The following is a 26,016-nucleotide window of genomic DNA, read 5'->3' as shown; positions in this document are numbered from 1 at the left end:
CGGGTTCAAGTAGACGGGTTCAAGTAGACGTGTTCACTTTAACAACTATATCACTTCTACCTCACAGCATCAACGTAAATACCGAAGGCCATTCAATATTAAGCTAACTCCTCTAAACGTATTGACGCAGACAACAACGTACGTCATAAACGTAACAATAAGTGTACAAGATCTTCCCCCTTCCCCACCCCACCCCCACTTTCAGAAAGACAAGAGACACAGGCCCCACCTGATATTAAATTACTCATCATCCTGGGCGAGTAAAGGCATAGAACTGTGGATTATACCCAATCATTTGTACATAGGAGCAACAGGGATTGGCGGCCTTACCTCGTGTAGCCAGCTGATCTTGTAGACCCAAGGGTTGGCTCTGATGGAACACTCAAAATAGACGTCATCGCCCTCCTCTATATTGCTGAGGTTGAGAGAGCGGCCTGGGCGAAGTCTAGTCATAGGCACATCTGACGGAGACATCCAAGTGAAGTGGAATTATAAATTAGTTGTCGTAGAGGCTTTGGCTTGGACGGATGTATGTTTGGACAGGAAGGTACAGTAATGGGTCAAGCTATAGGACTTGTACTGGTCGAATTAGTTATTCCATGCGTCTGGAAGTAAGTAAGTAATTATCAAAAGAAGGCACCAAACCGGGAAGGCTATGTAGCACCATCAAATACGCAAAATAATCAGAGGGCGCTAAATATCACCGAGGATGCCAATACGAGAACAAAAACGCATAAGGCGAACGATATCAAAAGTATCCGAGTCACCAAGAAGTCTATCGAGGGACAGGTGACCGCGAGGGGCGGTCGGAAAGCAAGACACACGCTCGTCCTGGAAGTCAGGACATTCAAGAAGGACATGCACGACCGTAAGAGGGACAACGCAACTAGGACAATAAGGAGCAGGGCGGCGCTCCATCAAGTGACCATGGGTTAAGCGAGTATGGCCAATACGCAACCTCGCCAGAGCTGTTTCCCACCGCCGGTTACGGTGGAAGGAGGACGGCCACGAGGAAACACAACATTTAAGAGTACGTAGCTTGTTACCAGTAACAGACAACCAAGAAGCCTGCCAACGGGTAAGGACTGAGGAATGGATAACCGGGTAAAAGTCGGAATACGGAATGCCTTTACGAGAGATGGGACAAGAGCGGACAGCTTCCTTAGCGGCAGCATCCGCACGCTCATTTAAAGACACGCCAATATGGCTGGGAACCCAACAAAACTCAACCGACTTAAATTTACTGTGAACGAGAAACAGCCAATGCTGGATCTCGACAACTACTGGATGAACTGGATTAAAGCACCCGAGAGCCATGAGGGCACTACGAGAGTCAACAACAACCACAAAGGAAGACTGACAACGAGAAAGCAGGAGACGAAGAGCATAGAGAATAGCATAAAGTTCCGCTGTAAAGATGCTAGTCTCCGGAGGCAAGCGACACATATAAGTGCGATCAGGAAAAACAACAGAGTAGCCAACACCGTCCGCTGACTTAGACCCATCGGTGAAGACAGAAACGGAGCGGGAGTGAGAAGAAAAGTGCTCAAGGAAAAGGCGTTTTAGAACCGTAGGAGGGGTAAAAGCTTTAGTGATACGAGTCAAGGATGTACAAAACCGCGGAAGAGGGACCCTCCACGGGGGCAAAGAAGGAACACGAGGAGAAACACCAGAAATACAAACGGAAAGAGAATCCTGTAGGCGAGATAACCGGACAGAAAGAGGGAGGTGGTGAAGAGGAACAGGAACCGCAGGAGGGGTAAAAGTTAAAGCACGACAGAGGCGAGAGGAAGGATGTTGCAAGGACCGCGCAAGATAGCGAAGACAGTAGCGATCACGGCGGTCCTGGAGAGACAGGAAGCCAGTGTCAACATACAAGCTAAGGACGGGAGTCGAACGAAAGGCAACAGAACTGAGGCGCAACCCAGTATGGTGCAAAGCATCAAGACAGCGAAGAGTAGAAGGAGAAGCAGACGAGTAAGCAGGGCAACCATAATCGAGCTTAGACAGGACGAGAGAGGAATGTAAAGCAAGGAGAGTGCGCCTATCTGCCCCCCAAGAAGTATGGGACAAGACCCGAAGGAGGGTAAGGGCCTTAGAGCACTCAACACGGAGGTAAGAGATATGGGGAGACCAAGACAAACGAGTGTCAAGGAATAACCCCAAAAGCTTCGCGGAATCTTTGTATTCAAGGGGATGACCATAAAGTGACAAAGAGGGACGAAGAACAACCCGTTTCCGCGTAAAAGTCATGGCACAAGTCTTAGAAGTAGAGAACTTGAAGCCATGACCTGTGGCCCAAGACGACACGGCATCAATTGGAAGTTGAAGCCGGCGTTGAAGGAGAGGCGAATCATCACCCTGACAACAAAGGGTAAGATCATCGACATAGAGAGCGGAGAAGACACCAGAAGGAAGAGAGGAAAGAAGACCATTGAGGGCAACCAGAAAAAGAGTAGTGCTCAGAACACTACCCTGGGGCACACCTTCGTATTGCTGAAAAGAGGGAGACAGAGCGGTACCAAGGCGCACCCGAAAGGAACGACGAGAGAGGAAGCTGCGGAGAAAGAGAGGGAGATGACCACGAAGGCCAAAAGAATGAAGTTGAGATAGGATATGATAACGCCAAGTGGTGTCGTAAGCCTTTTCTAGGTCAAAAAGGACGGCAACAACGGAGGTCTTCGCAGCAAAAGCAGTACGAATATAGACCTCCAAGTTCACCAGGACATCTGTCGTGCTGCGGCACTTGCGGAAACCAAATTGAGAAGGGGAGAGGAGGTGATGGTGTTCCAGGAACCACATCAGACGAACGTTAACCATACGTTCAAAGAGTTTGCAGACACAACTTGTGAGAGCAATAGGGCGAAAGTCCTTAGGGGAAGTACCCAGAGACCCCGGTTTGCGAACAGGGAGGACAACGGCATCGAGCCAGTCCTCAGGGACTGACGACGACTCCCAGATCCGATTATACAGACTCAGTAAATACTGAGACGTGCTCGGAGGGAGATGGCGAAGCATCTCATAATGAATACCATCGGAGCCCGCCGCCGTAGAACCGCAGAGGGCCAGGGCAGAACGAAGTTCAGAGAGAGAGAAGGGATCATTATAGGGAAGCTGAAGATGAGTGCAGAAATCTAAAGGACGAGACTCAAGGACAGGTTTACGAAGAAGGAAAGATTGGGGAAGATGAAGACCAGAGCTAACAGAAGAAAAGTGGGAACCCAGTTCGGAAGCGACCTGCAACGGGTCCGCCACAAGAGTATCATGGAGGTGAAGGACCGGTGAAACATCGGGAACGAACTTACCCGCTATCTTGCGGATACGCTTCCAGATCTGGGCCAGAGGGGTTTCGGACGTAATTGTCGAGACATAAGATGCCCAACATTCACGTTTAGCCGTACGGATGGCCCTACGGGCCACCGCACTTGCTTTCCGAAAGAAAAGAAAAGAATCGGTCGTCTGCCTACGGCGGTGCTTCTTCCAGGCTGCACGCTTACAGCGGACAGCCCGAGCACAGTCCGCTTTCCACCAGGGAACGCACTTCCGTGGACCCCGAGAGGAAGAGCGAGGAATAGAGCGGAGGGCAGCGTCGAAGACAGTGTCATGAAAAAGGAGGAGAGCGCGAGAGAGGGGCAGAAGGGAGAGGTCAGAGAGAGTAGCACTGAGGGAAAATAGGGTCCAGTCCGCCTTAGCAAACTGCCACCTAGGGAAAGAGAGGGAAGGGCGAAAAGAGAAAAAGGAAACAAGGATGGGGAAATGATCACTTCCATGGAGGTCATCAAGAACCTGCCACGTGAAATCTAAGTAAAGAGAAGAAGAGCAGAGAGAAAGATCAAGACAAGAAAGGGTGCGAGTTCGAGAGTCCAAATGAGTGGGCTCACCAGAATTCAGAAGAGACAGGGAAGAAGAGAGGAGAAACGGCTCAAGGAGGCGACCCCGGGTATTCGTCAGAACGTCACCCCAAAGAGAATGACGACAATTGAAGTCACCCAGCAGGAGCACAGGCTCCGGCAAGGAGTCTAGGAGGTGTTTCAAATCAGGAAGAGAGAGCGGGACACTCGGGGGGAGATAAATGGAACAAACTGTGTACCATTTCCCCACAAAGATACGAGCAGCAGAACAATGGAGAGGCGAAGGAAAAAGTAAAGGAACAAAGGGAACATCAGCCCGAATCAAGAGAGCAGAAGAATTAGAAGCCCCAGCAATGGCTGGGGGGGGGGGAGAGAAAGGAATAGCCACGAAAACGACCAGGACGAGCACCAAGCATTGGCTCCTGGAGACAGACACAAAGGGGCGAAAACCGCGAAACCAGAAGTTGGAGTTCGAGGAAATTGGCGTAATAACCTCGAACGTTCCATTGAAGAATGGACAACGACGAGAAGAGAAAGGACAAAAACAGAGAACAAGGAAGAAACAAAGGCGAAAGAGCAACAGAGCACGTTAAAGAATATCAGGGTCGGGATCAGGGTCAGCAAAGTCGGGGTTAGGGGGCATGGGTAAACTGAGCAAAGACGGAGGGAAGGAAACGGGAGAACAGATCAGAGGCGGGCGGGCAGGGTCCGGAGGAGGAGGAGGAGGAGGAGGAGGAGGAGGAAGAGGAGGAGACAACGGAGAGGATCCGTCAAGGACAGCAGCAGGAGGAGGGGGAGTAGAAAGAGGGGAGCGCACCCCAGCAAGAGCAGCAACCGAAAGGGAAGCAGGGTCCAAAGAAACCTCCATAGCAGGAACAGGGGGCGCAAGCACTGAAACGGGAGGGGAAGGAGCAACAGAGCCAGAAGGAGGAGCTGAGGAAGAAAGCGAAGCCTTCTTACCCGCCGGGGAAGAGGAAGGAGAGGAGCCAGGCTTACGCTTCTGACTTAAAGAGACCGGTGTCCCAGCAACTACGTACCGGGCAACGGATTCCAGTGTCTCAACCGGAGAAGCCGAACGAGAGCACACACGACGGCCGGTAGGAGAGCGATGGACATCTGCCCGCACCGACAGGCGGTGGGGAGAGCTGATAGATGGAGGAAGAGGATGGGAAGGAGGACCGGAGGGGGACGAGGAAGAAGACACAGAAGACACGACAGACCGGGTAGAAGGAAGGGGAACCCCAGACAGAGGACCAGGAGGAGGATCCTTCGGGAGAGAACCCGAAGGAACAGAGGAGGGGGCAGTGGGCGCATCAGGGTCCAAGGCCCGGAAACGGTTGTGAGTCTGAGGAAGGCGGGAAGGACGAGGAGAGGAAGAGCGCAACACGCGAGCATAAGAGATATTAGCATAAGGCGGGAGCCGGCGAACCTGGCGCCTCGCCTCAGGAAAAGATAAACGCTCCCGGTGCTTCAGGTTGAGGACGGCTGCCTCAAGCTTGTAATGGACACACGCACGGGAGAAGGTAGGATGGGCCTCACCGCAGTTGAGGCAACGAGCCTGGGGAGAAGTGCACTCCGACTTAGAGTGACCTTCGCCACCACACAAAGGACAGAGAGAGACAGTCCCGGAGCAGCGGAGGGCACCATGCCCAAACCTCCAGCACTTGTTGCAGAGCCGAGGAGAAGGAATGTACTCCTGGACAGAGCACCTGGCACCAGCAAGAATGACAGAGGGTGGAAGGGTCCTACCATCAAAGGTAATCTTCACAACCCGGAGGGGTTGACGGCGACTACCACGAGGGGGACGAGTAAACGTGTCCACCTGGAGAATAGAATGGCCCTGGGCAGCGAGGATATGTCGAATATCGTCGTGGCAGTCGCGCAGGTCCCGAACACCGGTTGCAACATGGGGCGGGAGCAAAATAGTGTCAACACTGGCATTCAACTGAGCGTTTTTCGAGACCCGAACGGGGGTCTCGCCAAGGCAGGACAAGGCAGCCAAGCGGGAAGCAGCATCCTGAGAAGGAGCAGCAACGACACGTGTACCGAGACGAGTGGGGTTGAAAGTAATGGAGGCATCCACGGAATCAATGAGATGTCGATGAAGGGAGAAATCGTCAGGAGGCGCAGAATCAAGAGGGAGGAGATCAAAATATTTGGCCCACGAAGCGGGACCAAACAAGGCTTGATAGGCAGCAGAACTGGAAGGAATCGAGCGAGGGCGGCCGTGACGAGGACGGCGGTGAGAACCCCCAGAGAGAGAGGGGTTAAAAGGCGCAGTAGTTACAACTAGAGAAGGAGCCGCGCCAGGGGACGAGGTAGTCACCACTGGGGGCTTGGGGCTCGACCCAACCACAGAGGAGGGAAGGGAGCCAGGGGAAGGAGTCAGAGAGGCCAAAGGAGGAGCAAGGTCGGGGCCCAATGCAGCGGAGGCTACAGAGCCCGGTCTTCCAATACGGACCGACTCGGGGGCTTGGTCGCCCACCCCACGAGCCTGAGAAGGGAAGCTAGAAGCAGCCGAAACAGGGGTTTTCATCGTGACGAAAAGAAAAATTCACTCACGAATGTGCCCCCACACCCACCATGGAGCCACAATTAGAGGCAGGACACCCAACAAGAAGCTATCGCCGATCTTGTCGGGGCCTCCTAGGGGTGCGTCGTGAGTATACGCCCCACAAACGCCACCTTAAGAAACCGACAGTCCGTCGAGATCGGGTTCAGTGACGAAGTGGGGATTGACAATAAAAGGTTCCCCTCGCTCTCGACGTCGGGTACTGCAGTTCTACGGGTGCATGAGTATGCCTCCTCAAGCACCCGGGCGTCAAAATAGAAGAAGTCCATGGAAGAACCAGAACGAGCAAAAGGTCGGCAGGAAACGGCAAGCAGATAGGAGAAGAGGGGGGAGAAAAACGAAACAGAAGGAAAAGGAAAAGGTGCCCAGCAGAATTGGAGAGGACGGCAGCAGGAGCACAAGGCTAGAAAAGGACAGAGGACTGTCCGAAGGAGCATCACACTCCGGCAGCCGCCCACGAAGCCCCCACACGGCGACAACGAGCTGAGCGGGGAGGGGGCATGCGTCTGGAAGGGGAGGTTTTAAAAGGGTGTACAAGAGTGTAAAAGCTAGTAGTACCTATCTAAACAAAACCCACTTCATCGCCTACCTCGACGGTTCGAGACCAAGCCACTACCATTTCACGGTGAAGCCACCAAACCCCTCGCAGATCCCAGCACAAGGGTTAAAACCCAGCAATACGTCCAGCGTCTTAAAACAGCATGTACTAGAAGAAGAAAGTATAACGAAGAAAAAAGTATGGAAGTAAAAAAGTATAAAGAAAATATATATATTTTATAATATCAAAAATTGATAACGCCTGACTTAATAACAGCAGACATGTTCTTGTAAGAGTAAGTGAGACCCGACGTGTTCCCAAGAACACGTCGGGTCTCACTTTTCGCACACCCTCCGTCACTATGTGATGGAGTGCGAAAAGATACGTGAATTTAGAGACAATTCTAAAACCAATGTTCCAACGATGTGTAAATATTTCATTCAAAATGATCTGCTACCAGAAATATTAGCCAAATATCCCCAGTTTGCTAACTGAAGGTAGTAACTAAGTGATTGTAACCTATCCACCGCTGCCCACTGGATGGTGGGCGGTGTGCAGGACAAACATATCAATTGTGACATTAGCTCTCCACATATGTCAGTTGCTTAATTTAGAAACTGTTCTTGTGGTCGATCTCGAATCCATTGTTGTTGTTGTTGTTGTTGAGTTATACGCGAAACGAGAGACGCCAAGCACTAGAAACTAATATGCCACACGGCAAGGAAATGCACAAAGGGAGAGGCACAAGCACAGAATAAAACAGGGCAAACAAGCAGCCAGAGGGGCACACAGCAATTCACAGAGCAAATACACAGGAAATCAGGGTACATACTTGCCCGGGAACCTGGCCCGCGGGAACCGTACATTGAATGCTTCCCTGAGCACCCACCGCCAAGGGTCTTGTCCATCCACCGGGGCCTCCATAACATCCGGAACCGGGGCAACAAACACCCACAAACAGGGGACCCAAATGGTAGTACTCACGAGACGAGTAGTTGCCACTCGGCCCCACACGAAGGCCCACCACAAAAGTTATCTGGCCCGTCAGACGGCTGTAACTCGGCAATCTCCGTCCAGTGACCCTGCGGCATCACAGACGCCGGCAACACGTCCTCCAGGACCCCAATGCACACCCTCACAGGAGTGAACGGGCCACAGGGCACCGCCACAGGGCGGTGGGAGGAACATGAACTAGAAGAAATCCCTTCTGTAGCAGAACGCAGAGCTGCATATGGCCGTTCAAAGGACTGCCAGCTTCTTTCTGGCGCTTTCCCAGATGCTAAACCCATTCAGCTACAACCTCCAGTACAGGTTACCAGACCCCTCTATTACCGTCCTATTGGTGATGAACCTGTTAATGAATATGCAGGTGCACTTCTTCCTGATAACTACTCAAATGCTGAAGCCTACGTTTCTGCAAAAGATTTATACTCTGGTCGTCGTAATGCAGCACAACGGGGCCGTGGGTGCCCCACAGGGGCACCCACGGCCCCGGGCACACCACCAGACGACAGCAGGGAACCCGGACGGCGCGCATCCCTCCATAACGTCACCACCAGGCCACGCCCAGCACCAGATTCCACACCATCCCTGGCAGCGGAAGCCACCACCCCCCACTGTGGAGAGTCCCCTGGCGGAGAAAGAACGGAAGGCACGTCCGAGACACAGACACCAGCACCGGCAGGCATATGGACCTTCGCCACCACTAGCTGTGGAGACATCGACGTATCCGTATCAACACCGGCAACACTCGAATACTCTCAGTCACTGAAGCCACCAAAATCGGCCCAGGCAGATCACGAACGCCGGGAACGTTTAGGCACCGGCCGAATATCGTCAGGGCCGGAAGCGGACCCAGAAACACGGGCACCACGAGCCGGACGAACCGACGCCCGAGACAGAACGGCAGCAGCCTCCACCACAGGGAAAACCGGGTCACACACCGCAGGAGGCTCCGCAGCCACCCCAGCACTCAGCACATCCGGGACCCGAGACATGGACACAGGGCCAGGCGCAGCATCCAAAGACGAGGGAGAAGACAGCAACGCCACACAGGGAGCACCAGGAAGGCCCACGGGAGCAGCTAGGACAGGGACAAGATCAGGCAGACCAACCGACGGCACCACAATACCCGGAGGAGGGTCGGCAACAACCGGAGGAACGTCGCCAGGGGAGCTGCAGCAGCGAACAGGACGTGCACCTCCTCAACATCTCCAGCGGCTGCCTCCAGCAGGAGCGGGGGGAAATCCTCTTCTCGGAACAAGTTGACAGGAGCAGCTGGGGTAGCAGAGCACCCTGCAGCCTGATGCCCCAACAGGCCACACCGGAAACAGGTACGAGACTGCCGGGCATAATACACCTGGACGTAGTATCCCAGAAGCCAGACAGAAGGTATACCCGACCGCAGGCGCATTCCAAACGTGCGAATTTTCGTTCGCCTTCCAGCATACTGGCCCAAGGAGAGCATGTTCACCCGCACGCTGACAACTGTACCAAACCCCCCGAAGTAACGCCGTAGGAGGTCGTCAGGAAACTCCATGGACGCTGACATAAGTTAGGGCTCCACTATGATCCGAGATCGCCACAGAGCCGGCATCACCCGGCAACGACAACGTACGCCCCTTGTACCGACGGAGGAAGTCTTCGTACTCCTCCTCCCTCACGAACTTGAGAACTACCCGGTGGGCAGTAACAAGCTCAATACCATAGAGAGCCTCCACCGGGATACGAAGCATGTCACACATAACCAGCTCTACGTCTGAATATCCAGCCCAACTAGTGAACTCCAAGCCCACGGGATTCACACGCACAACAGGGGGAAGAAGGCCTCCCATGTCAAACTTGCCACGTCAACATGCAGCCGGGCAGCAACACAAACTGGGAGGGGGGGGATGGCAAAGACGCCCACACCACCTGGCGACCAAAATGGCAAACAACCCCAACAGACACGGAGGGTCGGCAAGGCGTCCGCACTCCACGGCCACCAGCAGTTGACTCTCGAATCCATTGTTGATGAGACGACATATACTGAATTTTGTAACTAGCTCATCAAGATTGTAACTTGCTTAGCTAAATGAATTGTGTTGTTCAGTCCCTGAGCCCATTATGTGCCTCTGTAACCCTTTCCACTACCGCCCACAAGATGGGTATGGGGTGCATAATAAATGAATTAAACTAAACGTCCCCGTGGCTAACTAGGCCGGGGACTAACCAGACGAGCCGATTGGTCAAGGTTGGGTCCACTAAACCACCCGCTTAAACCTCCGTGTCCCCCCTCCCCTAATTTACGCGTTTTATGGGATTATGGTCTTAGTTTAAGTAGCAGATAATTTATGTTAATTTTGCTGAAATAATTATTAATGGCGCATTTTTTTTAATTTTGATAATTGTTTTTGTTATCGAAATATTTTCGTCTGTATGCTGGCAGAAAGCGCCAGAAATGGTCGTGGGGCTCTGAATGTGACCCTGGTGCGCCGTTCACTTTTGAATTCTGGCGACCGCAACTAGCCTATGTTCATCCCATACCCCAGACCATTGGCTCTGTTAATTCCGGCGAGGCTGGACCCAAGCGTTTGGCTTCCAGCTTTGGACACACACACATTCTCTTACAGTTTGTTTATGTCACATCGTTTGTTGGTCTCTGATATGAAATATGCGAGAGATTAATATATTATCAGCAATTAAAGCATAATTACCAGATTAGGGCCAGAGAGAGAGAGAGAGAGAGAGAGAGAGAGAGAGAGAGAGAGAGAGAGAGAGAGAGAGAGAGAGAGAGAGAGAGAGAGAGAGAGAGAGAGAGAGAGAGAGAGCCAGAGGGGAGAACGAGAGAGAGAGAGAGAGAGAGAGAGAGAGAGAGAGAGAGAGAGAGAGAGAGAGAGAGAGAGAGAGAGAGAGAGAGAGAGAGAGAGAGAGAGAGAGAGAGAGCCAGAGGGGAGAACGAGAGAGAGAGAGAGAGAGAGAGAGAGAGAGAGAGAGAGAGAGAGAGAGAGAGAGAGAGAGAGAGAGAGAGAGAGAGAGAGAGAGAGAGAGAGAGAGAGCCAGAGGGGAGAACGAGAGAGAGAGAGAGAGAGAGAGAGAGAGAGAGAGAGAGAGAGAGAGAGAGAGAGAGAGAGAGAGAGAGAGAGAGAGAGAGAGAGAGAGAGAGAGAGAGAGCCAGAGGGGAGAACGAGAGAGAGAGAGAGAGAGAGAGAGAGAGAGAGAGAGAGAGAGAGAGAGAGAGAGAGAGAGAGAGAGAGAGAGAGAGAGAGAGAGAGAGAGAGAGAGAGAGAGAGAGAGAGAGAGAGAGAGAGAGAGAGAGAGAGAGAGAGAGAGAGAGAGAGAGAGAGAGAGAGACAGAGAGAGAGAGAGACAGAGAGAGAGAGAGAGAGAGAGAGACAGAGAGAGAGAGAGACAGAGAAAGAGAGAGACCGAGAGAGAGCAAACAGATGACTCACAATATATCTGAAGACGCCAGTCGTCGACCATGGGGCCAGCCTCCAGCACGGGAGAGTCTGCCTGACAGGAGATCACCTTGCCAGCATCCTTCACACTGGGTGTCCATCTTAACTCGCTGTACGTCACGTTGCCTTCCTGGGAGACCTGAGACGAGACCTACAGTCAGTCCTAATCTTCAGGCAACCCACCCGTCCGCCCCCTAATCTTCCCAATCTTCACCTTCAAGTCGCTAAGCTGTGTGCTCATTCAAGCTCTCGTCTAGCGAGCTTGTGCTGCTCCTGCAGCTGACAGTCCTTCACTGTCAAATGACTCGGTTCAGAGGGCGCTGTTAGTTATTACGTCTGTCAGTAGGCTGATATCGTCGTGTTGTCAATAGATTTACAAAGTGACGGGTAGCCAGGCTTTTATTGGTTCCCGTCACCTGCGATGCCCATGGTGACAGTTATCACCTAGCGACAGTCCTGTCAGCGGTTGACACTTGTGTTCAGACAGCTTTATATCCTGCTACTGGCCATACGAGCCTCGAACGAGCCACCATCTATCAGTTCAACATGTTATGACTTATCGACCACGTTGGTTCAAATTCTTCCGACAAACTCTCGCATATTACTGAAAATCTTTTATTTTTGAATTAAAATAGTTACTACATTGTTCTCTATTCCCCTCTGCTCGAGGGCGTTGCTGATAAGACTCCTCCTGGCTCTTGGTACAGGGGAACTGGTTGTGCGACCTGCTAGGCCTATGAGGAAGGAACTTGTTAAACTATTGAACACCATTTTCTGCTCTGTAATACAGCAGGCACAAGCCAGCTTGCAGATAAATGCCAAGATGGCAGCAGATTAAAAAAAACGATTCAAGTAAATTAAGTTTCACCTGTAAAGTTGTTATCAGATCTAACAGATACACACGACTAGTACCTATATAAAGGGGAGAAAAAAGTATTAACCATGAGATTCAATCTTGGTTAAGCCTCTATAAACGAAGCTTAATTGACTAAGTCTACTCTCACCTTGGTGTTTATCAACAGTGTTGTCAATACTGGGGTTTTCACTGCCAACCCACCTGGTAACTGTCAAGTCTTAATCACATGAGTAAATCACTAATCAGACTCATTTTTTACTTGACGTGCCAGATAATAGGCGTGATCTAATGATTACGTTGCGTCACGGTAAGCTTGCGTGACGCAAACCCCCAAGTGAAGCTGACCTACCTCGTCTCTATGGCCGCCAAGTACGCTGTTTTGGAGGCGCCAGGTGACGGCAGCTGGAGGCTTGGCACCTACAATTTGGCACTGGAGGTCGTACGGCCGTCCGGCACTGAGGGGCGCTCTGTCCCCCAGGATTCTCACCCACAGGGGAGGAACTGCCGGCCCACACACCCGGGGGAGAGAGTTATTTTCAGTTAGAATAGTTTCTTGGTGGTTCGTGAAGCGGCGAATATTTTAGGGTTTTGTATGGCTAGCATTGTGAGGGGTCAAGGCGTTAAGTAACTTAGGCCAAGGAAGTGACCCAAGCCACTTATTGGGACGCGGCCCAAGCCACTTATTGGGACGCGGCCCAAGCCAGGGACGCGGTTCTCTCCAGTGGCTCAAGGCAGGATAGTGGGCCAGATTGGGATGAAGGAATTTTAAGGTTTGCATCATTAAGAGAATAACCATAAGTTATCACCTAGCCACTTTATCACTTGGTGAACTGTGTGCTACTCCAGCACACTCTAGAACTTTAAATTAAACATCAGCATCTTAAAAAGAAAATTATTATCGGAAATTACAAGGAACGAAAACAAAAAACGCACCTGCATCTTGTTAAATTTTCAAAAGCGATTTTGTCCCACTTAGAACAACTCAATATCTTATCTCCGCCGCCTGCTGAACCCTTGTGTCCTAAAAAAAAATTATCCCCCTCCCCTCCCAACAAAAAAAAGAGTTCTTACGTCTTAGAATTGCGAAATAAGAGCCCGTCTTATAGAGTTACTTACTTCTTGGACAATAGTACAAAAATGTAGAAATAATTTGTATCAGTCACTAAATAATAAGAGAGAATTCGTCTGACAACAAGAATGATGTGTTGGGGAACTGTGAGGAGAGTGTGGACATTAACAAGCCACGAGAACAAACTTCCTGAAGAAAGCGAGAAGTACTTGAAGGAAAATGTATATTCTGAATAGATAGGAAAAGTATGGCAAGCGATCTATAAGAATTATACTCTCATAATATATCTCCATTAATAAACAAAGTTACGTAGATATGGATAGAAAGATATATAAGGAGAGAGAGAGAGAGAGAGAGAGAGAGAGAGAGAGAGAGAGAGAGAGAGAGAGAGAGAGAGAGAGAGAGAGAGAGAGAGAGAGAGAGAGAGAGAGAGAGAGAGAGAGAGAGAGAGAGAGAGCGAGAGAGAGAGAGAGAGAGAGAGAGACAGAGTGAGGGGGGTGGGAGGCAAATGGTTAGGCAGGTTTTAATAAAATGATAAACAGATTAACATACAATATTACAAAATCTTAAGAAAACAAATGAATACAATAAGTGCTGAATTATCGTCTAGACAATTATTCACCAATTATTCGTAATAGCTTCACTGGTAAAGGTCTCGTTGAGGCTCGAGTCTTCCTTGTTCTGTCAAATTATTCCCATCAATGGAGTATAATAGTTAAAGTCAATGACTCAACTTTTTATGACCGATTTAATTCAATAAGTATTTTTTTTTTAGTAAATCCTTTTAGGAACTGAAAGTTGGAACTCCTGTTGTTTACCTTTTTTTTTGGTTGACGAGAATGTTGAGTGGACACATCCGGCGCCTGACAGAAACTTGTGTATCCTCGCTACATATGCAAGACTGTAACTTGATTTGACCGTGTATCCGCTCGTCTGTCTGTCTATTCGGTGACTGGTTAGAAAACTTTCGGTAAAATGTGTCATGTGCCCTGCGGACCTCTATTGTCTTCAACATTGGGGGATGGATAGACCTCTATTGTCTTCAACATTGGGGGATGGATAGACCTCTATTGCCTTCAACATTGGGGGATGGATAGACCTCTATTGCCTTCAACATTGGGGGATGGATAGACCTCTATTGCCTTCAACATTGGGGGGTGGATAGTCCTCTATTGTCTTCAACATTGGGGGATGGATAGACCTCTATTGCCTTCAACATTGGGGGGTGGATAGTCCTCTATTGTCTTCAACATTGGGGGATGGATAGACCTCTATTGCCTTCAACATTGGGGGGTGGATAGTCCTCTATTGTCTTCAACATTGGGGGATGGATAGACCTCTATTGTCTTCAACATTGGGGGATGGATAGACCTCTATTGCCTTCAACATTGGGGGATGGATAGACCTCTATTGCCTTCAACATTGGGGGGTGGATAGTCCTCTATTGTCTTCAACATTGGGGGATGGATAGACCTCTATTGCCTTCAACATTGGGGGATGGATAGACCTCTATTGTCTTCAACATTGGGGGATGGATAGACCTCTATTGTCTTCAACATTGGGGGATGGATAGACCTCTATTGCCTTCAACATTGGGGGATGGATAGACCTCTATTGTCTTCAACATTGAGGGATGGATAGACCTCTATTGCCTTCAACATTGGGGGGTGGATAGACCTCTATTGTCTTCAACATTGAGGGATGGATAGACCTCTATTGTCTTCAACATTGGGGGATGGATAGACCTCTATTGTCTTCAACATTGGGGGATGGATAGACCTCTATTGTCTTCAACATTGAGGGATGGATAGACCTCTATTGTCTTCAACATTGGGGGATGGATAGACCTCTATTGCCTTCAACATTGGGGGATGGATAGACCTCTATTGTCTTCAACATTGGGGGATGGATAGACCTCTATTGCCTTCAACATTGGGGGGTGGATAGACCTCTATTGCCTTCAACATTGGGGGGTGGATAGTCCTCTATTGTCTTCAACATTGGGGGATGGATAGACCTCTATTGCCTTCAACATTGGGGGATGGATAGACCTCTATTGCCTTCAACATTGGGGGGTGGATAGTCCTCTATTGTCTTCAACATTGGGGGGTGGATAGACCTCTATTGTCTTCAACACCAGGTGATGGATAGACCTCTATTGCCTTCTTAATGTCTTTAGGCAATTATTGAATTGCCCTGTACAAGGCGTCGTTCGTACCTTTCACTCCCCCATTCGTAATTCGTGATCCTGGCCCCCCACCTCCTGGGGCACTGTTCGTGACCCCCCCCCTCCTGGAGCACTGTTCGTGACCCCCCCCTCCTGGGGCACTGTTCGTGACCCCCCCCCTCCTGGAGCACTGTTCGTGACCCCCCCCCCCTCCTGGGGCACTGTTCGTGACCCCCCCTCCTGGGGCACTGTTCGTGACCCCCCCCCCTCCTGGGGCACTGTTCGTGACCCCCCCCTCCTGGGGCACTGTTCGTGACCCCCCCCCTCCTGGGGCACTGTTCGTGACCCCCCCCCTCCTGGGGTACTGTTCGTGACCCCCCCTCCTCCTGGGGCACTGTTCGTGACCCCCCCCCTCCTGGGGCACTGTTCGTGACCCCCCCCTCCTGGGGCACTGTTCGTGACCCCCCCTCCTGGGGCACTGTTCGTGACCCCCCCCTCCTGGGGCACTGTTCGTGACCCCCCCTCCTGGGGCACTGTTCGTGACCCCCCCCCTCCTGGGGCACTGTTCGTGACCCCCCCCCTCCTGGGGCACTGTTCGTGACCCCCCCCTCCTGGGGCACTGTTCGTGACCCCCCCTCCTGGGGCACTGTTCGTGACCCCCCCCTCCTGGGGCACTGTTCGTGACCCCCCCCCCTCCTGGGGCACTGTTCGTGACCCCCCCCCCTCCTGGGGCACTGTTCGTGACCCCCCCCCTCCTGGGGCACTGTTCGTGACCCCCCCCCCTCTCCTGGGGCACTGTTCGTGACCCCCCCCTCCTGGGGCACTGTTCGTGACCCCCCCCCCTCCTGGGGCACTGTTCGTGACCCCCCCCCTCCTGGGGCACTGTTCGTGACCCCCCCCCCCGACCTCCCTCACTGCCCTACACTCTTCTTGGTAAAAAAAAAAGGTAATTCCTAACGGTAATAATTTCCAACGGTAATAATTTCTAACGGTAATAATTCCTAACGGTAATAATTCCTAACGGTAATAATTTCCAACGGTAACTCCGGTAATATAATGGAAGGTAATTCCAAAATATCCCATAATCTGATCCATCCATATCCCCTTTCACCCCCCCCCCCCATTGCTACTCTACCTAGAGTCAGAGAACATGTTTACATTCCGCATGTGTAGGGAACTGTAGGCATCCCTGCGGCAAGGCCACTGTATGAGGGACTTGTGTCCTTTTAGGTAAGCCCAAGTACTGCCCAAGCGGCTCGACCGCTCAGAATATGTAAAGACGGATGCTTGCGTCCCTCCAAATTGCTTCGGGTATTTATATATCAGATAAAAACCCCAATGACAGTGACTTATAACTTGGTAAGTCATATTCGTAACTTCCCAGTCAAGTTACATTCAATCAAGCTTCAGGGCGAGTTGTTTGATCACGGATCTCTTCAAGGCCGATAATTAAAAAAGGATGACATTTTATAACACATGGATAGGGGGTAGGGGGTAGAGGACAGGGCAGGACCTGAGATAGGAGGAACGGAGTGACGGAACCATGTCTAACCGCTTGGACCATCGGGCATCGAACGCCGACCCAGCTGCATGAAGCATCGGTCAACGCTCTACCGACCGGTGCAAGTGGCCTCGACGACAAAGCTTCATTCCGTCCCCTGAAAGGAAGGTGAGAAGAGAGACCAGGTGACTCACAGCTCATGTTGATGGTGACGGTGGTCTGAAGCGGCCTGGTGAGGTTGGTGTTGCTGGCCTGACACGTCAGCGGCCGGTGGAGGTCACGTCTCGTTAGCGAGGTCACCACCAGGGTGTTGGTCACTTGCTCGGACGTCTCCTCCTCCGAGGTCATGTCCAGGAGCACGGCGCCCTCCCACCAGGTGACGCTCGGGGGCGGCGACCCGCCCTCCGCCCGACAGTTGAGGGTGACCGTCTCCCCCTCTAGGAAGGGCCCCACTACGCCGCGAACTTCAGTGTCCGGATCAATGTAGACCAACAGGCGTCGGGGAGGCACTAAGGAGGGAGATAATACACTCATGAGGCGAGAGGTAGTGAAGAACGCACACACACACACACACACACACACACACACACACACACACACACACACACACACACACACACACACACACACACACACACACACACACACACACACACACACACACACACACACACACAGGGTTACTTGAATTCTACGACCAGGCAACAAAAATAAGGCAAGAAAGAGAAGGGTGGGCAGACTGCATATTTTTGGATTGTCAGAAAGCCTTTGATACAGTGTCACACAAGAGGCTAGTGAGAAAGCTGGAGATACAGGCTGGAGTGAAAGGGAAGGTACTCCATTGGATAAAGGAGTACCTAAGCAACAGGAGACAACGAGTCTGTGTGAGGGGTGAGGTCTCAGATTGGCGAGACGTTACAAGTGGAGTCCCGCAGGGGTCAGTCCTTGGACCTATACTGTTTCTGGTATATGTAAATGATCTCCCAGAGGGTATAGATTCGTTCCTCTCAATGTTTGCCGACGATGCAAAAATTATGAGGAGGATTGAAACAGAGGATAATAGTAGGAGGCTACAAGATGACCTAGATAGACTGAGTGAATGGTCCAACAAATGGCTGTTGAAGTTCAACCCGAGTAAATGCAAAGTAATGAAACTAGGCAGTGGAAACAGGAGGCCAGACACAGGATACAGAATAGGAGATGAAGTACTTAATGAAACAGACAGAGAGAAAGATCTAGGAGTTGATATCACACCAAACCTGTCTCCTGAAGCCCACATAAAGAGAATAACGTCAGCGGCATATGCGAGGCTGGCTAACATCAGAACAGCGTTCAGGAACCTGTGTAAGGAATCATTCAGAATCTTGTACACCACATATGTAAGACCAATCCTGGAGTATGCGGCCCCAGCATGGAGCCCGTATCTTGTCAAGCACAAGACGAAGCTGGAAAAAGTTCAAAAGTATGCTATTAGACTAGTCCCAGAACTAAGAGGCATGAGTTATGAGGAAAGGCTGCGGGAAATGCACCTTACGACACTGGAAGACAGAAAAGTAAGGGGGGACATGATCACAACCTACAAAATCCTCAGGGGAATCTATCGGGTAAACAAGGATGAACTATTCAACACTGGAGGGACACGAACAAGGGGACACAGGTGGAAGCTGAGTACCCAAATGAGCCACAGAGACATTAGAAAGAACTTTTTCAGTGTCAGAGTAGTTAGTAAATGGAATGCACTAGGAAGTGATGTAGTGGAGGCTGACTCCATACACAGTTTCAAATGTAGATATGACAGAGCCCAGTAGGCTCAGGAATCTGTACATCAGTTGATAGACGGTTGAGAGGCGGACCAAAGAGCCAAAGCTCAACCTCGCAAACACAACTAGGTGAGTACACACACACACACCAGTTGATTGACAGTTGAGAGGTGGGACCAAAGAGCCAAAGCTCAACCCCTGCAAGCACAATTAGGTGAGTACACACACACATACACAGTAAATGGAATGCATTAGGCAGTGATGCGGTGGAGGCAGACTCCATACACAGTTTCAAGTGTAGTTATGATAGAGCCCAATAGGCTCAGGAACCTGTACACCGTTAATTGACAGTTAAGAAGCGGGACAAAAGAGCCGAATGTCAACCCTCGCAAGTACAACTAGGCGAGTACATATACAAAGAACAAGTGTCACTGGGTTTGAAGAGATAAGTTTTGAGGAGAAAACCAATAACATGGACTATGTTGCAGGAATTATTTCGGTGGAAGGAAAACGTGGTTGCGGCTGTGATTTGCAACCCTCTCCCAGCCTCCTCCACCGAGAATCATCTGATCCCAGACAAGAACACAAGAATTCAAACAGAACTTCCATACATATCGTACTAATTGTAGTCCAATTTTCCGTCATATTCAGAGCAAAGCTCCTTGTAATGGGAGATTTCAACCATGAGCAAATAGACTTGGAATTATTACGTCCGAAAGGAACTTGGGAAGGGTAGGGGGGCAGGAAGAAACATGAAGGGCAAAACTAGTAAAAGCTGCAGTCACAACATGTCAGGGTGGAAGCACGGAGGAGAGGCGAACAACCACCAGCAAGATTGTATCTATAGTCTTCACACAAAGCCAGATAGACTTTTGGAGAACATTAAACACAAAATGCCAATGAGGGCCAAGCGGTCATTGGTATTTGATTATGGAGGTATTATGAAGGCTGATGCAAAGAGGAAGAGAATAGGGGAATGGAAAACCTAGTTTTCCATGTTGGCGAGTAGCAGAAGGCAAGACAGCTCCTAGTTCTATCTCCCATGATATTCTCGAAGAAGATAAAGAGGAAGTATGATGGACTTCAATAAGTACCCAATGGTCACACACCAACACCAGGGGCGTACCATCAGAATAATGAGAGCTGTGTGAGCCATACTAGCAAACGTCCTGTTATCCTTCAGGAACTTGGACAAAAACACCTGAATGCTGAAAATATCCTTAGCGAGACTGAGTATGCTGCACGGACGTGGAACCCTTTTCCCAAAGAAATAAAACAATGAAAGTTCCAAAAACATGCAAGAAGGCTCATTCCTGAGGTAAAGGGACTGAGCTGTGAAAAAAGGAACTGGACCTCACGACACTGGAGGAAAAAACAAATATGGTAGACATGGTAACGACGTACAAGATACAAAGAGCGACTGATAAAGTAAACATCTAATCAAGGTTTTAATGAAGGATCAGTAAAGAAAAAAGACATAGAAGGGAACTGGATACTTGTCAGAATAAGAGTCAAAAGAAACGGATTCGATGAAATTGTCGAAGCCAGTTTGATACACACCTTTAAAATATAAGAAAAACCGAGTGGAGGAAAAAAGGGTCACTGCACTAAGCTAATGATGGTTGACCGGCAGGGCTTAGGATCTGACTGGACTCTGCAAAGCACAATCAGGCGAATACACACACCTCGGTGGGGGAGGGAAGGAGGGAGGGATGCACCCCCACACAGAATGGATTTTATAGATGTAGGAGGTTGTGGGCTGTACCCCCACACACATATCAGCGCCCTCATGGGACCCATATCTGAATAGCGCAGCGCCCCATTGTTCTGAGCCCGACATATTCCACTAACAAACAGCACAGGTCACACTAACAACAGCCTAAGTAAGAGCTCTTGTTTGGACAGTTATGGAATTAATCCTCACCAGGTTTATTCCCGGAGCCCCTGATACTGTCCCCCGCTGGAGTTCAACGATGAACATTAGAGGCCAACGTGCTGTCCGCGCACGTTCACATGAACTGCTTGAAGGCAAATCTATAACTGGTGTAACGGGGTGTATATTACTTTAGGGGATGAAGTTGAACAATGTTGTTCATGCACTACTTCTTCATGCTTGAACAAGTCTTTATCTTTATCACCATTCATTTAATTTAATGATTAAAAAAAATCATCTATTTTGAATACTTGATTGTTTTATATTTTTCAGAGTAATTTATAGATATGAAAGAATAGGTATGTATCATCTTATTGCATAAATACTACCCTTATTTAACTATCAATAATCTTTTATATGTTTCGGATATTGTACAATATACATATAAATTACATATATAAGAAAGACCAGATATAAAAGTGCCTTTTTTATGCCTTAAAAAGGCCTAAAAAGGCGTTCACAATTGTTTTCAAATCTGTGGAAGCTTATGATGGAAAGATGGGTGAATGGCTTGAATAGAGCCCCTTGAGCTCCATTCAAGGGGCTCTATTATGAATTAAGATTTAGTACTTTACCCATTAAAGCTCGGTAGAATTGTTAAGGATCGTGATTCATCAAAGACTGATTTACGAAACGTGTACTACTTTCCTCAATCGTGACGGCTTGATTTGCACTTATGGGAGAGCTTACGAACGGGCTACGAGGATGTCTTACAAAAGATAATACCCTTGAGCAGAGAGCGACCTCGCAGTTAAGATTTACAGGCTTCGTAAGTGATCTCGTTAACATTTGATGAATTCTGACCAAGGTTACTACTTGAATGCTTAAGAGTTATTGCTTGACACTGTTGAGTGGTGGTTCACTGTTCGAGGTGTGGTGCGCCCGCTAGAAGGAGCTCCGGCTGGCGGTATAGCGGTGGCTGGTAGCGGCAGTATAGTATCGCCGTGTGGATACTATACTGCTAGATTTTTCTGCTGCAGTGGATTGGCCCATTGTGGAGATTGCTCTCCTTGACGTGCTCCGTGTGGACGTCTCTTATCTCTTGGGACTGGAGAAGCTATCGCCTACCCATGTGGCGGTGTCGTTTGCCACGTCCCTTGTATACTGGGAGTTCGTGGCGCGCTGGGATGCACGGTCACTTACTCCTTCTGATTTGGCTGTGACTGTGGAGATCTCAGATCCCTGGGGGCCCTTGACTTTTGTGTGTCCACGGTCTGCCGGTGACCTTCCCTGAGGCAGAGCTCGTGTCCTTGTTTACGAGGTTTGGTGCAGTGGTGAAGCACAGGTTTACCACTTTGAGTGCTGGCCGGCTGAAGGGGATCCGTCTGGGTGCTCGTACGCTTCTCATGAGGGACATAGCTCTATTCCTTCTCGGGTTTCGTTTTGTGGACTCTCTCTGCGGATGTTCTGTCAGGGTCAGACGCTCACTTGTTTCCGGTGTGGTGCGGAAAGCCTCGTCGCGGCTGGCTGCAACGCTCCTCGTGCTGAGGCCCCTGCTGTTTTTCTGGAGGATGATTTTCCTCGCTTGTCTGTGTGTGAGGATTCCCCGGTGGGTCCTCGCTCTATGGTAGTGCCTGGTGTGGTTCCGGCGGCGGTTGCAGCTGTCGCTCCATCTGGCTCTGATCCGTCTGCCTTACCGGAAGCCCCTGCAGACCTGGGGGCCTCTGCTTCGGCTATGGAGCCTCCTACTGAGCACGGCCTGGTACCCCATGTGGTTGAGGATGCTGCTGTTCTGCGGACAGCGTCGGTTCACCCGGCTTGTGGTACCCCCGTGTCTCCGGGTCGACATCCGGCTCTGATTATGTGTGGCCGGAACCCAAGCGTTCTCGGCGTTCTTCTTCTGCCTGGGCTGATGTGGGAAATTTCGACGACTGTGGATCTTCTGGCTACGGCGGGGTAACTCCGGTTGTGTCGTATTCTTCGGTGATGGCGGAGGTGCATGTGCCTGCAGCTGCCGATGTCAGTGTCTCGGACTTCCCTTCTGGTGTGGTGCCTGTGGATCTTGCTTAGGGTGCATCGGATGGTTCCGGTTCTTCGTGGGGGGTAAGTTTCCTCTGATGCGGTTCATGGTGAGCGTGGGTGACCTGGTAGTGGTGTTGAAAAAGGCTGCTCGCTCTGGGGGTTCCTTGCCCTTTTCCTCGTTCTCTGTTTCATCAGAGGCGGTCTTGCCGCCTCTTGAGTATCCGGCCATCTCTTCTGTATCTCCTGAGGTGTCAGTGGAAGTGTTACCATCTCACCAACCTTTGCCTTTGTCTCGGCTGCCTTCGCCTTTGTTTCGGCTGCCTCCGCCTCCTGGGCGTCCGGCGGCGAGGCCGTCTCGGCAGCCTATGTCTACTTCTTCAGTGTCTTCTGCTTCCATGGAGGGGGGTGGTTCGCCCTCTCCTGCCACGTTAAGCGACCTGTGTCGCCCAGGTTCGGGAGCGGCCGTTTCCGCCTGATTTGGTGATTCCTGAGTTTATGCTGGCCCCGCAGGTGCAGGGGAATCATTCCCCTACCGAGAAGGAGAATTTGATATGGGAGGCCAATAAGAGGAAGTATCCTTAGGGTACTTGTAAAATGTCTTCTTATCCCGTGTTTTTTTCTTTGTTGCGTGTTGTGGCGGTGTTTACATTTGTGTTCATGGATGTGCAGTGGGGGTTGCATGTGTGTGTGTGTGTGAGGGGGGGGGCGGAGGTATTTTCCCGGTTCCTGCGTGCTCCGGGGTTTGTGGCTGTGGGTTTATTTTTGTTGGGAGAGGGTTTGGGTGCTATGTATGTACGTACGTACGTACACCCACTACTGTTGTCATTTCTGTACTGTATTACATTGTGTTTGGGCTTATTGTTGTATTTTTTGTTGTAGGCCCTTCCGGCCGGTATTTTGTAATTTTGTACTTTTGTACTTTTGTGCTCTGCTTGTTTGTTCTAGTGTTACATCCCTTTATGTTGTGGGTGGTGGTTGTCTTTGTTATTTTTAGTTATTATTACTTATGCCTTATCTATGTTGTGTATTGTCTGTTTTCTATGTCATGTGCTGTTTGTAGTTCTGTATTGTTTGCGTATTGTACGCTTTCCTGTGCCTCCTTGTATGTGCATTATGTGTGTTTCATGGTTTTTTGTTGTATTGTTTCATGTGTTGGCACGAATGTTTGCATCCGTATGTTGTTCTTTCCTTGTTGACTGTCTTGTACATTTTTTATTGATATAAAAAAAAAACTTGAATGCTTAACGGGCTGCGAGAGTCGGGTGAAGCTGCTCAGTAGTGAACACAGGTGTTGGATTAAGCTGGAGAACAGTGGGCATTTTGATGGTAGAATAAGCGTAGTAATAAAGCTGAATTTCCATCTCGATATCGGGGCTCAACTCGCCGGTATCTAGACAGATAGCAATGACAGCGTTATCAAACTTACAAACATTGGATAAACGGGCAGCCAAAGTGCTGTCAATCTCACAAACAACGGAGAAAGGAACCTGTAGTTAACGATGTTTCAATCCAACGAGCAACGGTGAGACTGAGCCTCCTGGAGGGGTTCAAACTCACCAATAACGGAGAGGTTGGAGATAAAGGTGAGCGTGGGGTTGATCCTGAAGTCAACCCTGCAGCGGTAGATGCCTTCGTCGGGAGTCTGCACTCGCAGGATGTTGAGGGCGTTCCTGGCCGCCTCGAAGGTGGCGCGGAGCCCCAGGTGGTCCGGACTCTTCCAGTGTGTCGCTGGACCGTTCCTCATGTCGTAGCTGCCGGCAGGAGACAAGCTATAGGTTACTAGGGTCAGTAGTTAGGGTCAGTAACTAGGGTGAGTTACAAGGGTGAGCTACTAGGGTCAGTAATTAGGGTGAGTTACTAGGGTGAGCTACTAGGGTCAGTAATTAGGGTCAGTAACTAGGGTGAGTTATTAGAGTCAGTTACTAGGGTGAGTTACTAGGGTCAGAAACTAGGGTCAGTAATTAGGGTCAGTAACTAGAGTGAGTTATTAGGGTCAGTAACTAGGGTGAGTTATTAGGATCAGTAACTAGGGTCAGTAATTAGGGTCATTAACTAGGCTGAGTTACTAGGGTCATTAACTAGGCTGAGTTACTAGGGTCATTAACTAGGGTGAGTTACTAGGGTCATTAACTAGGGTGAGTTACTAGGGTCAGTAACTAGAGTGAGTTACTAGGGTCAGTAATTAGAATCAGCAACTAGGGTGAGTTACTAGGTTCAGTAATTAGGGTCAGTAACTAGGGTGAGTTACTAGGGTCAGTAACTAGGATGAGGTACTAGAGTGAGCTACTACCTTACCTTGAGGGTTACCTTGAGGTGCTTCCGGGGCTTAGCGTCCCCGCGGCCCGGTCGTCGACCAGGCCTCCTGGTTGCCGGACTGATCAACCAGGCTGTTGGACGCGGCTGCTCGCAGCCTGACGTATGAGTCACAGCCTGGTTGATCAGGTATCCTTTGGAGGTGCTTATCCAGTTCTCTCTTGAACACTGTGAGGGGTCGGCCAGTTATGCCCCTTATGTGTAGTGAGTGTACTAGGGTGATTTACTAGGGTCAGTAACTAGGGTGAGCTACTAGGGTGAGTTACTAGGGTCAGTAACTAGGGTGAGCTACTAGGGTGAGTTACTAGGGTCAGAAACTAGGGTGAGTTACTAGGGGTGAGTTACTAGCGTGAGTTACTAGGGTGAGTTACTAGGGTCGTGGCCACTAGGGTGAGTTATTATAGTCAGTAACTAGGGTGAGTTATTATAGTCAGTAACTAGGGTGTTACTAGGGGTCAGCTACTATTGTGAGTTACTAGGGTCAGCTACTAGGGTGTGTTACTAGGGTGAGTTACTAGGGTGAGTTACTAGGGTCAGCTACTAGGGTGAGTTACTAGGGTGATCTACTAGGGGGCGTTATTAGGGTTAGCTACTAGGGTGAGTTACTAGAGTCAGCTACTAGGGTGAGTTACTAGGCTCAGCTACTAGGGTGAGTTACTTGGGTGAGTTACTAGGCTCAGCTACTAGGGTGAGTTACTAGGGTGAGTTACGAGGGTCAGCTACTAGGGTGAGTTACTAGGGCAAGCTACTAGGGTGCGTTACTAGGGTTAGCTACTAGGGTGAATTACTTGGGTGAGTAACTAGGCTTAGCTACTAGGGTGAGTTACTAGGATGAGTTACTAAGGTTAGCCACTAGGGTGCGTTACTAGGGTGAGTTACGAGGGTCAACTACTAGGGTGAGTTACGAGGGTCAACTACTACCCAACAAACACAAAACTTTTTTAAATTTTTCATATACGTGTTCCAATAGGTGTACGCATAACGTATTGAGAATGGTGCAGGAGAGCATTTGAGAAACTTTTAATCCAAAAATCATAGTATTTGGCCTCTCGCAG

At 50.0% G+C, this 26,016-nt stretch overlaps 1 protein-coding gene across 2 annotated transcripts in view; it reads right to left on the bottom strand.

Annotated features, from left to right (window-relative positions):
• Positions 1-26,016, bottom strand: part of LOC123751784 (protein turtle homolog A) — a 275,677-nt gene that overhangs the window by 57,757 nt on the left and 191,904 nt on the right. For both annotated transcript variants that reach the window (XM_069322450.1, XM_069322451.1), the window contains exons 3-7: positions 24,206-24,399; positions 17,188-17,502; positions 12,606-12,757; positions 11,395-11,539; positions 331-461 (exon numbers count right to left, since the gene is read on the bottom strand). In XM_069322450.1, coding sequence (XP_069178551.1) covers positions 331-461; positions 11,395-11,539; positions 12,606-12,757; positions 17,188-17,502; positions 24,206-24,399 — 937 coding nt within the window. The remainder of the gene's footprint in view (positions 1-330; positions 462-11,394; positions 11,540-12,605; positions 12,758-17,187; positions 17,503-24,205; positions 24,400-26,016) is intronic.

This window comes from Procambarus clarkii, chromosome 11, assembly GCF_040958095.1.
Source record: "Procambarus clarkii isolate CNS0578487 chromosome 11, FALCON_Pclarkii_2.0, whole genome shotgun sequence".
Classification (NCBI taxonomy): Eukaryota; Metazoa; Arthropoda; class Malacostraca; order Decapoda; family Cambaridae; genus Procambarus; species Procambarus clarkii.
This window is presented reverse-complemented; position numbering and strand designations above follow the sequence as displayed.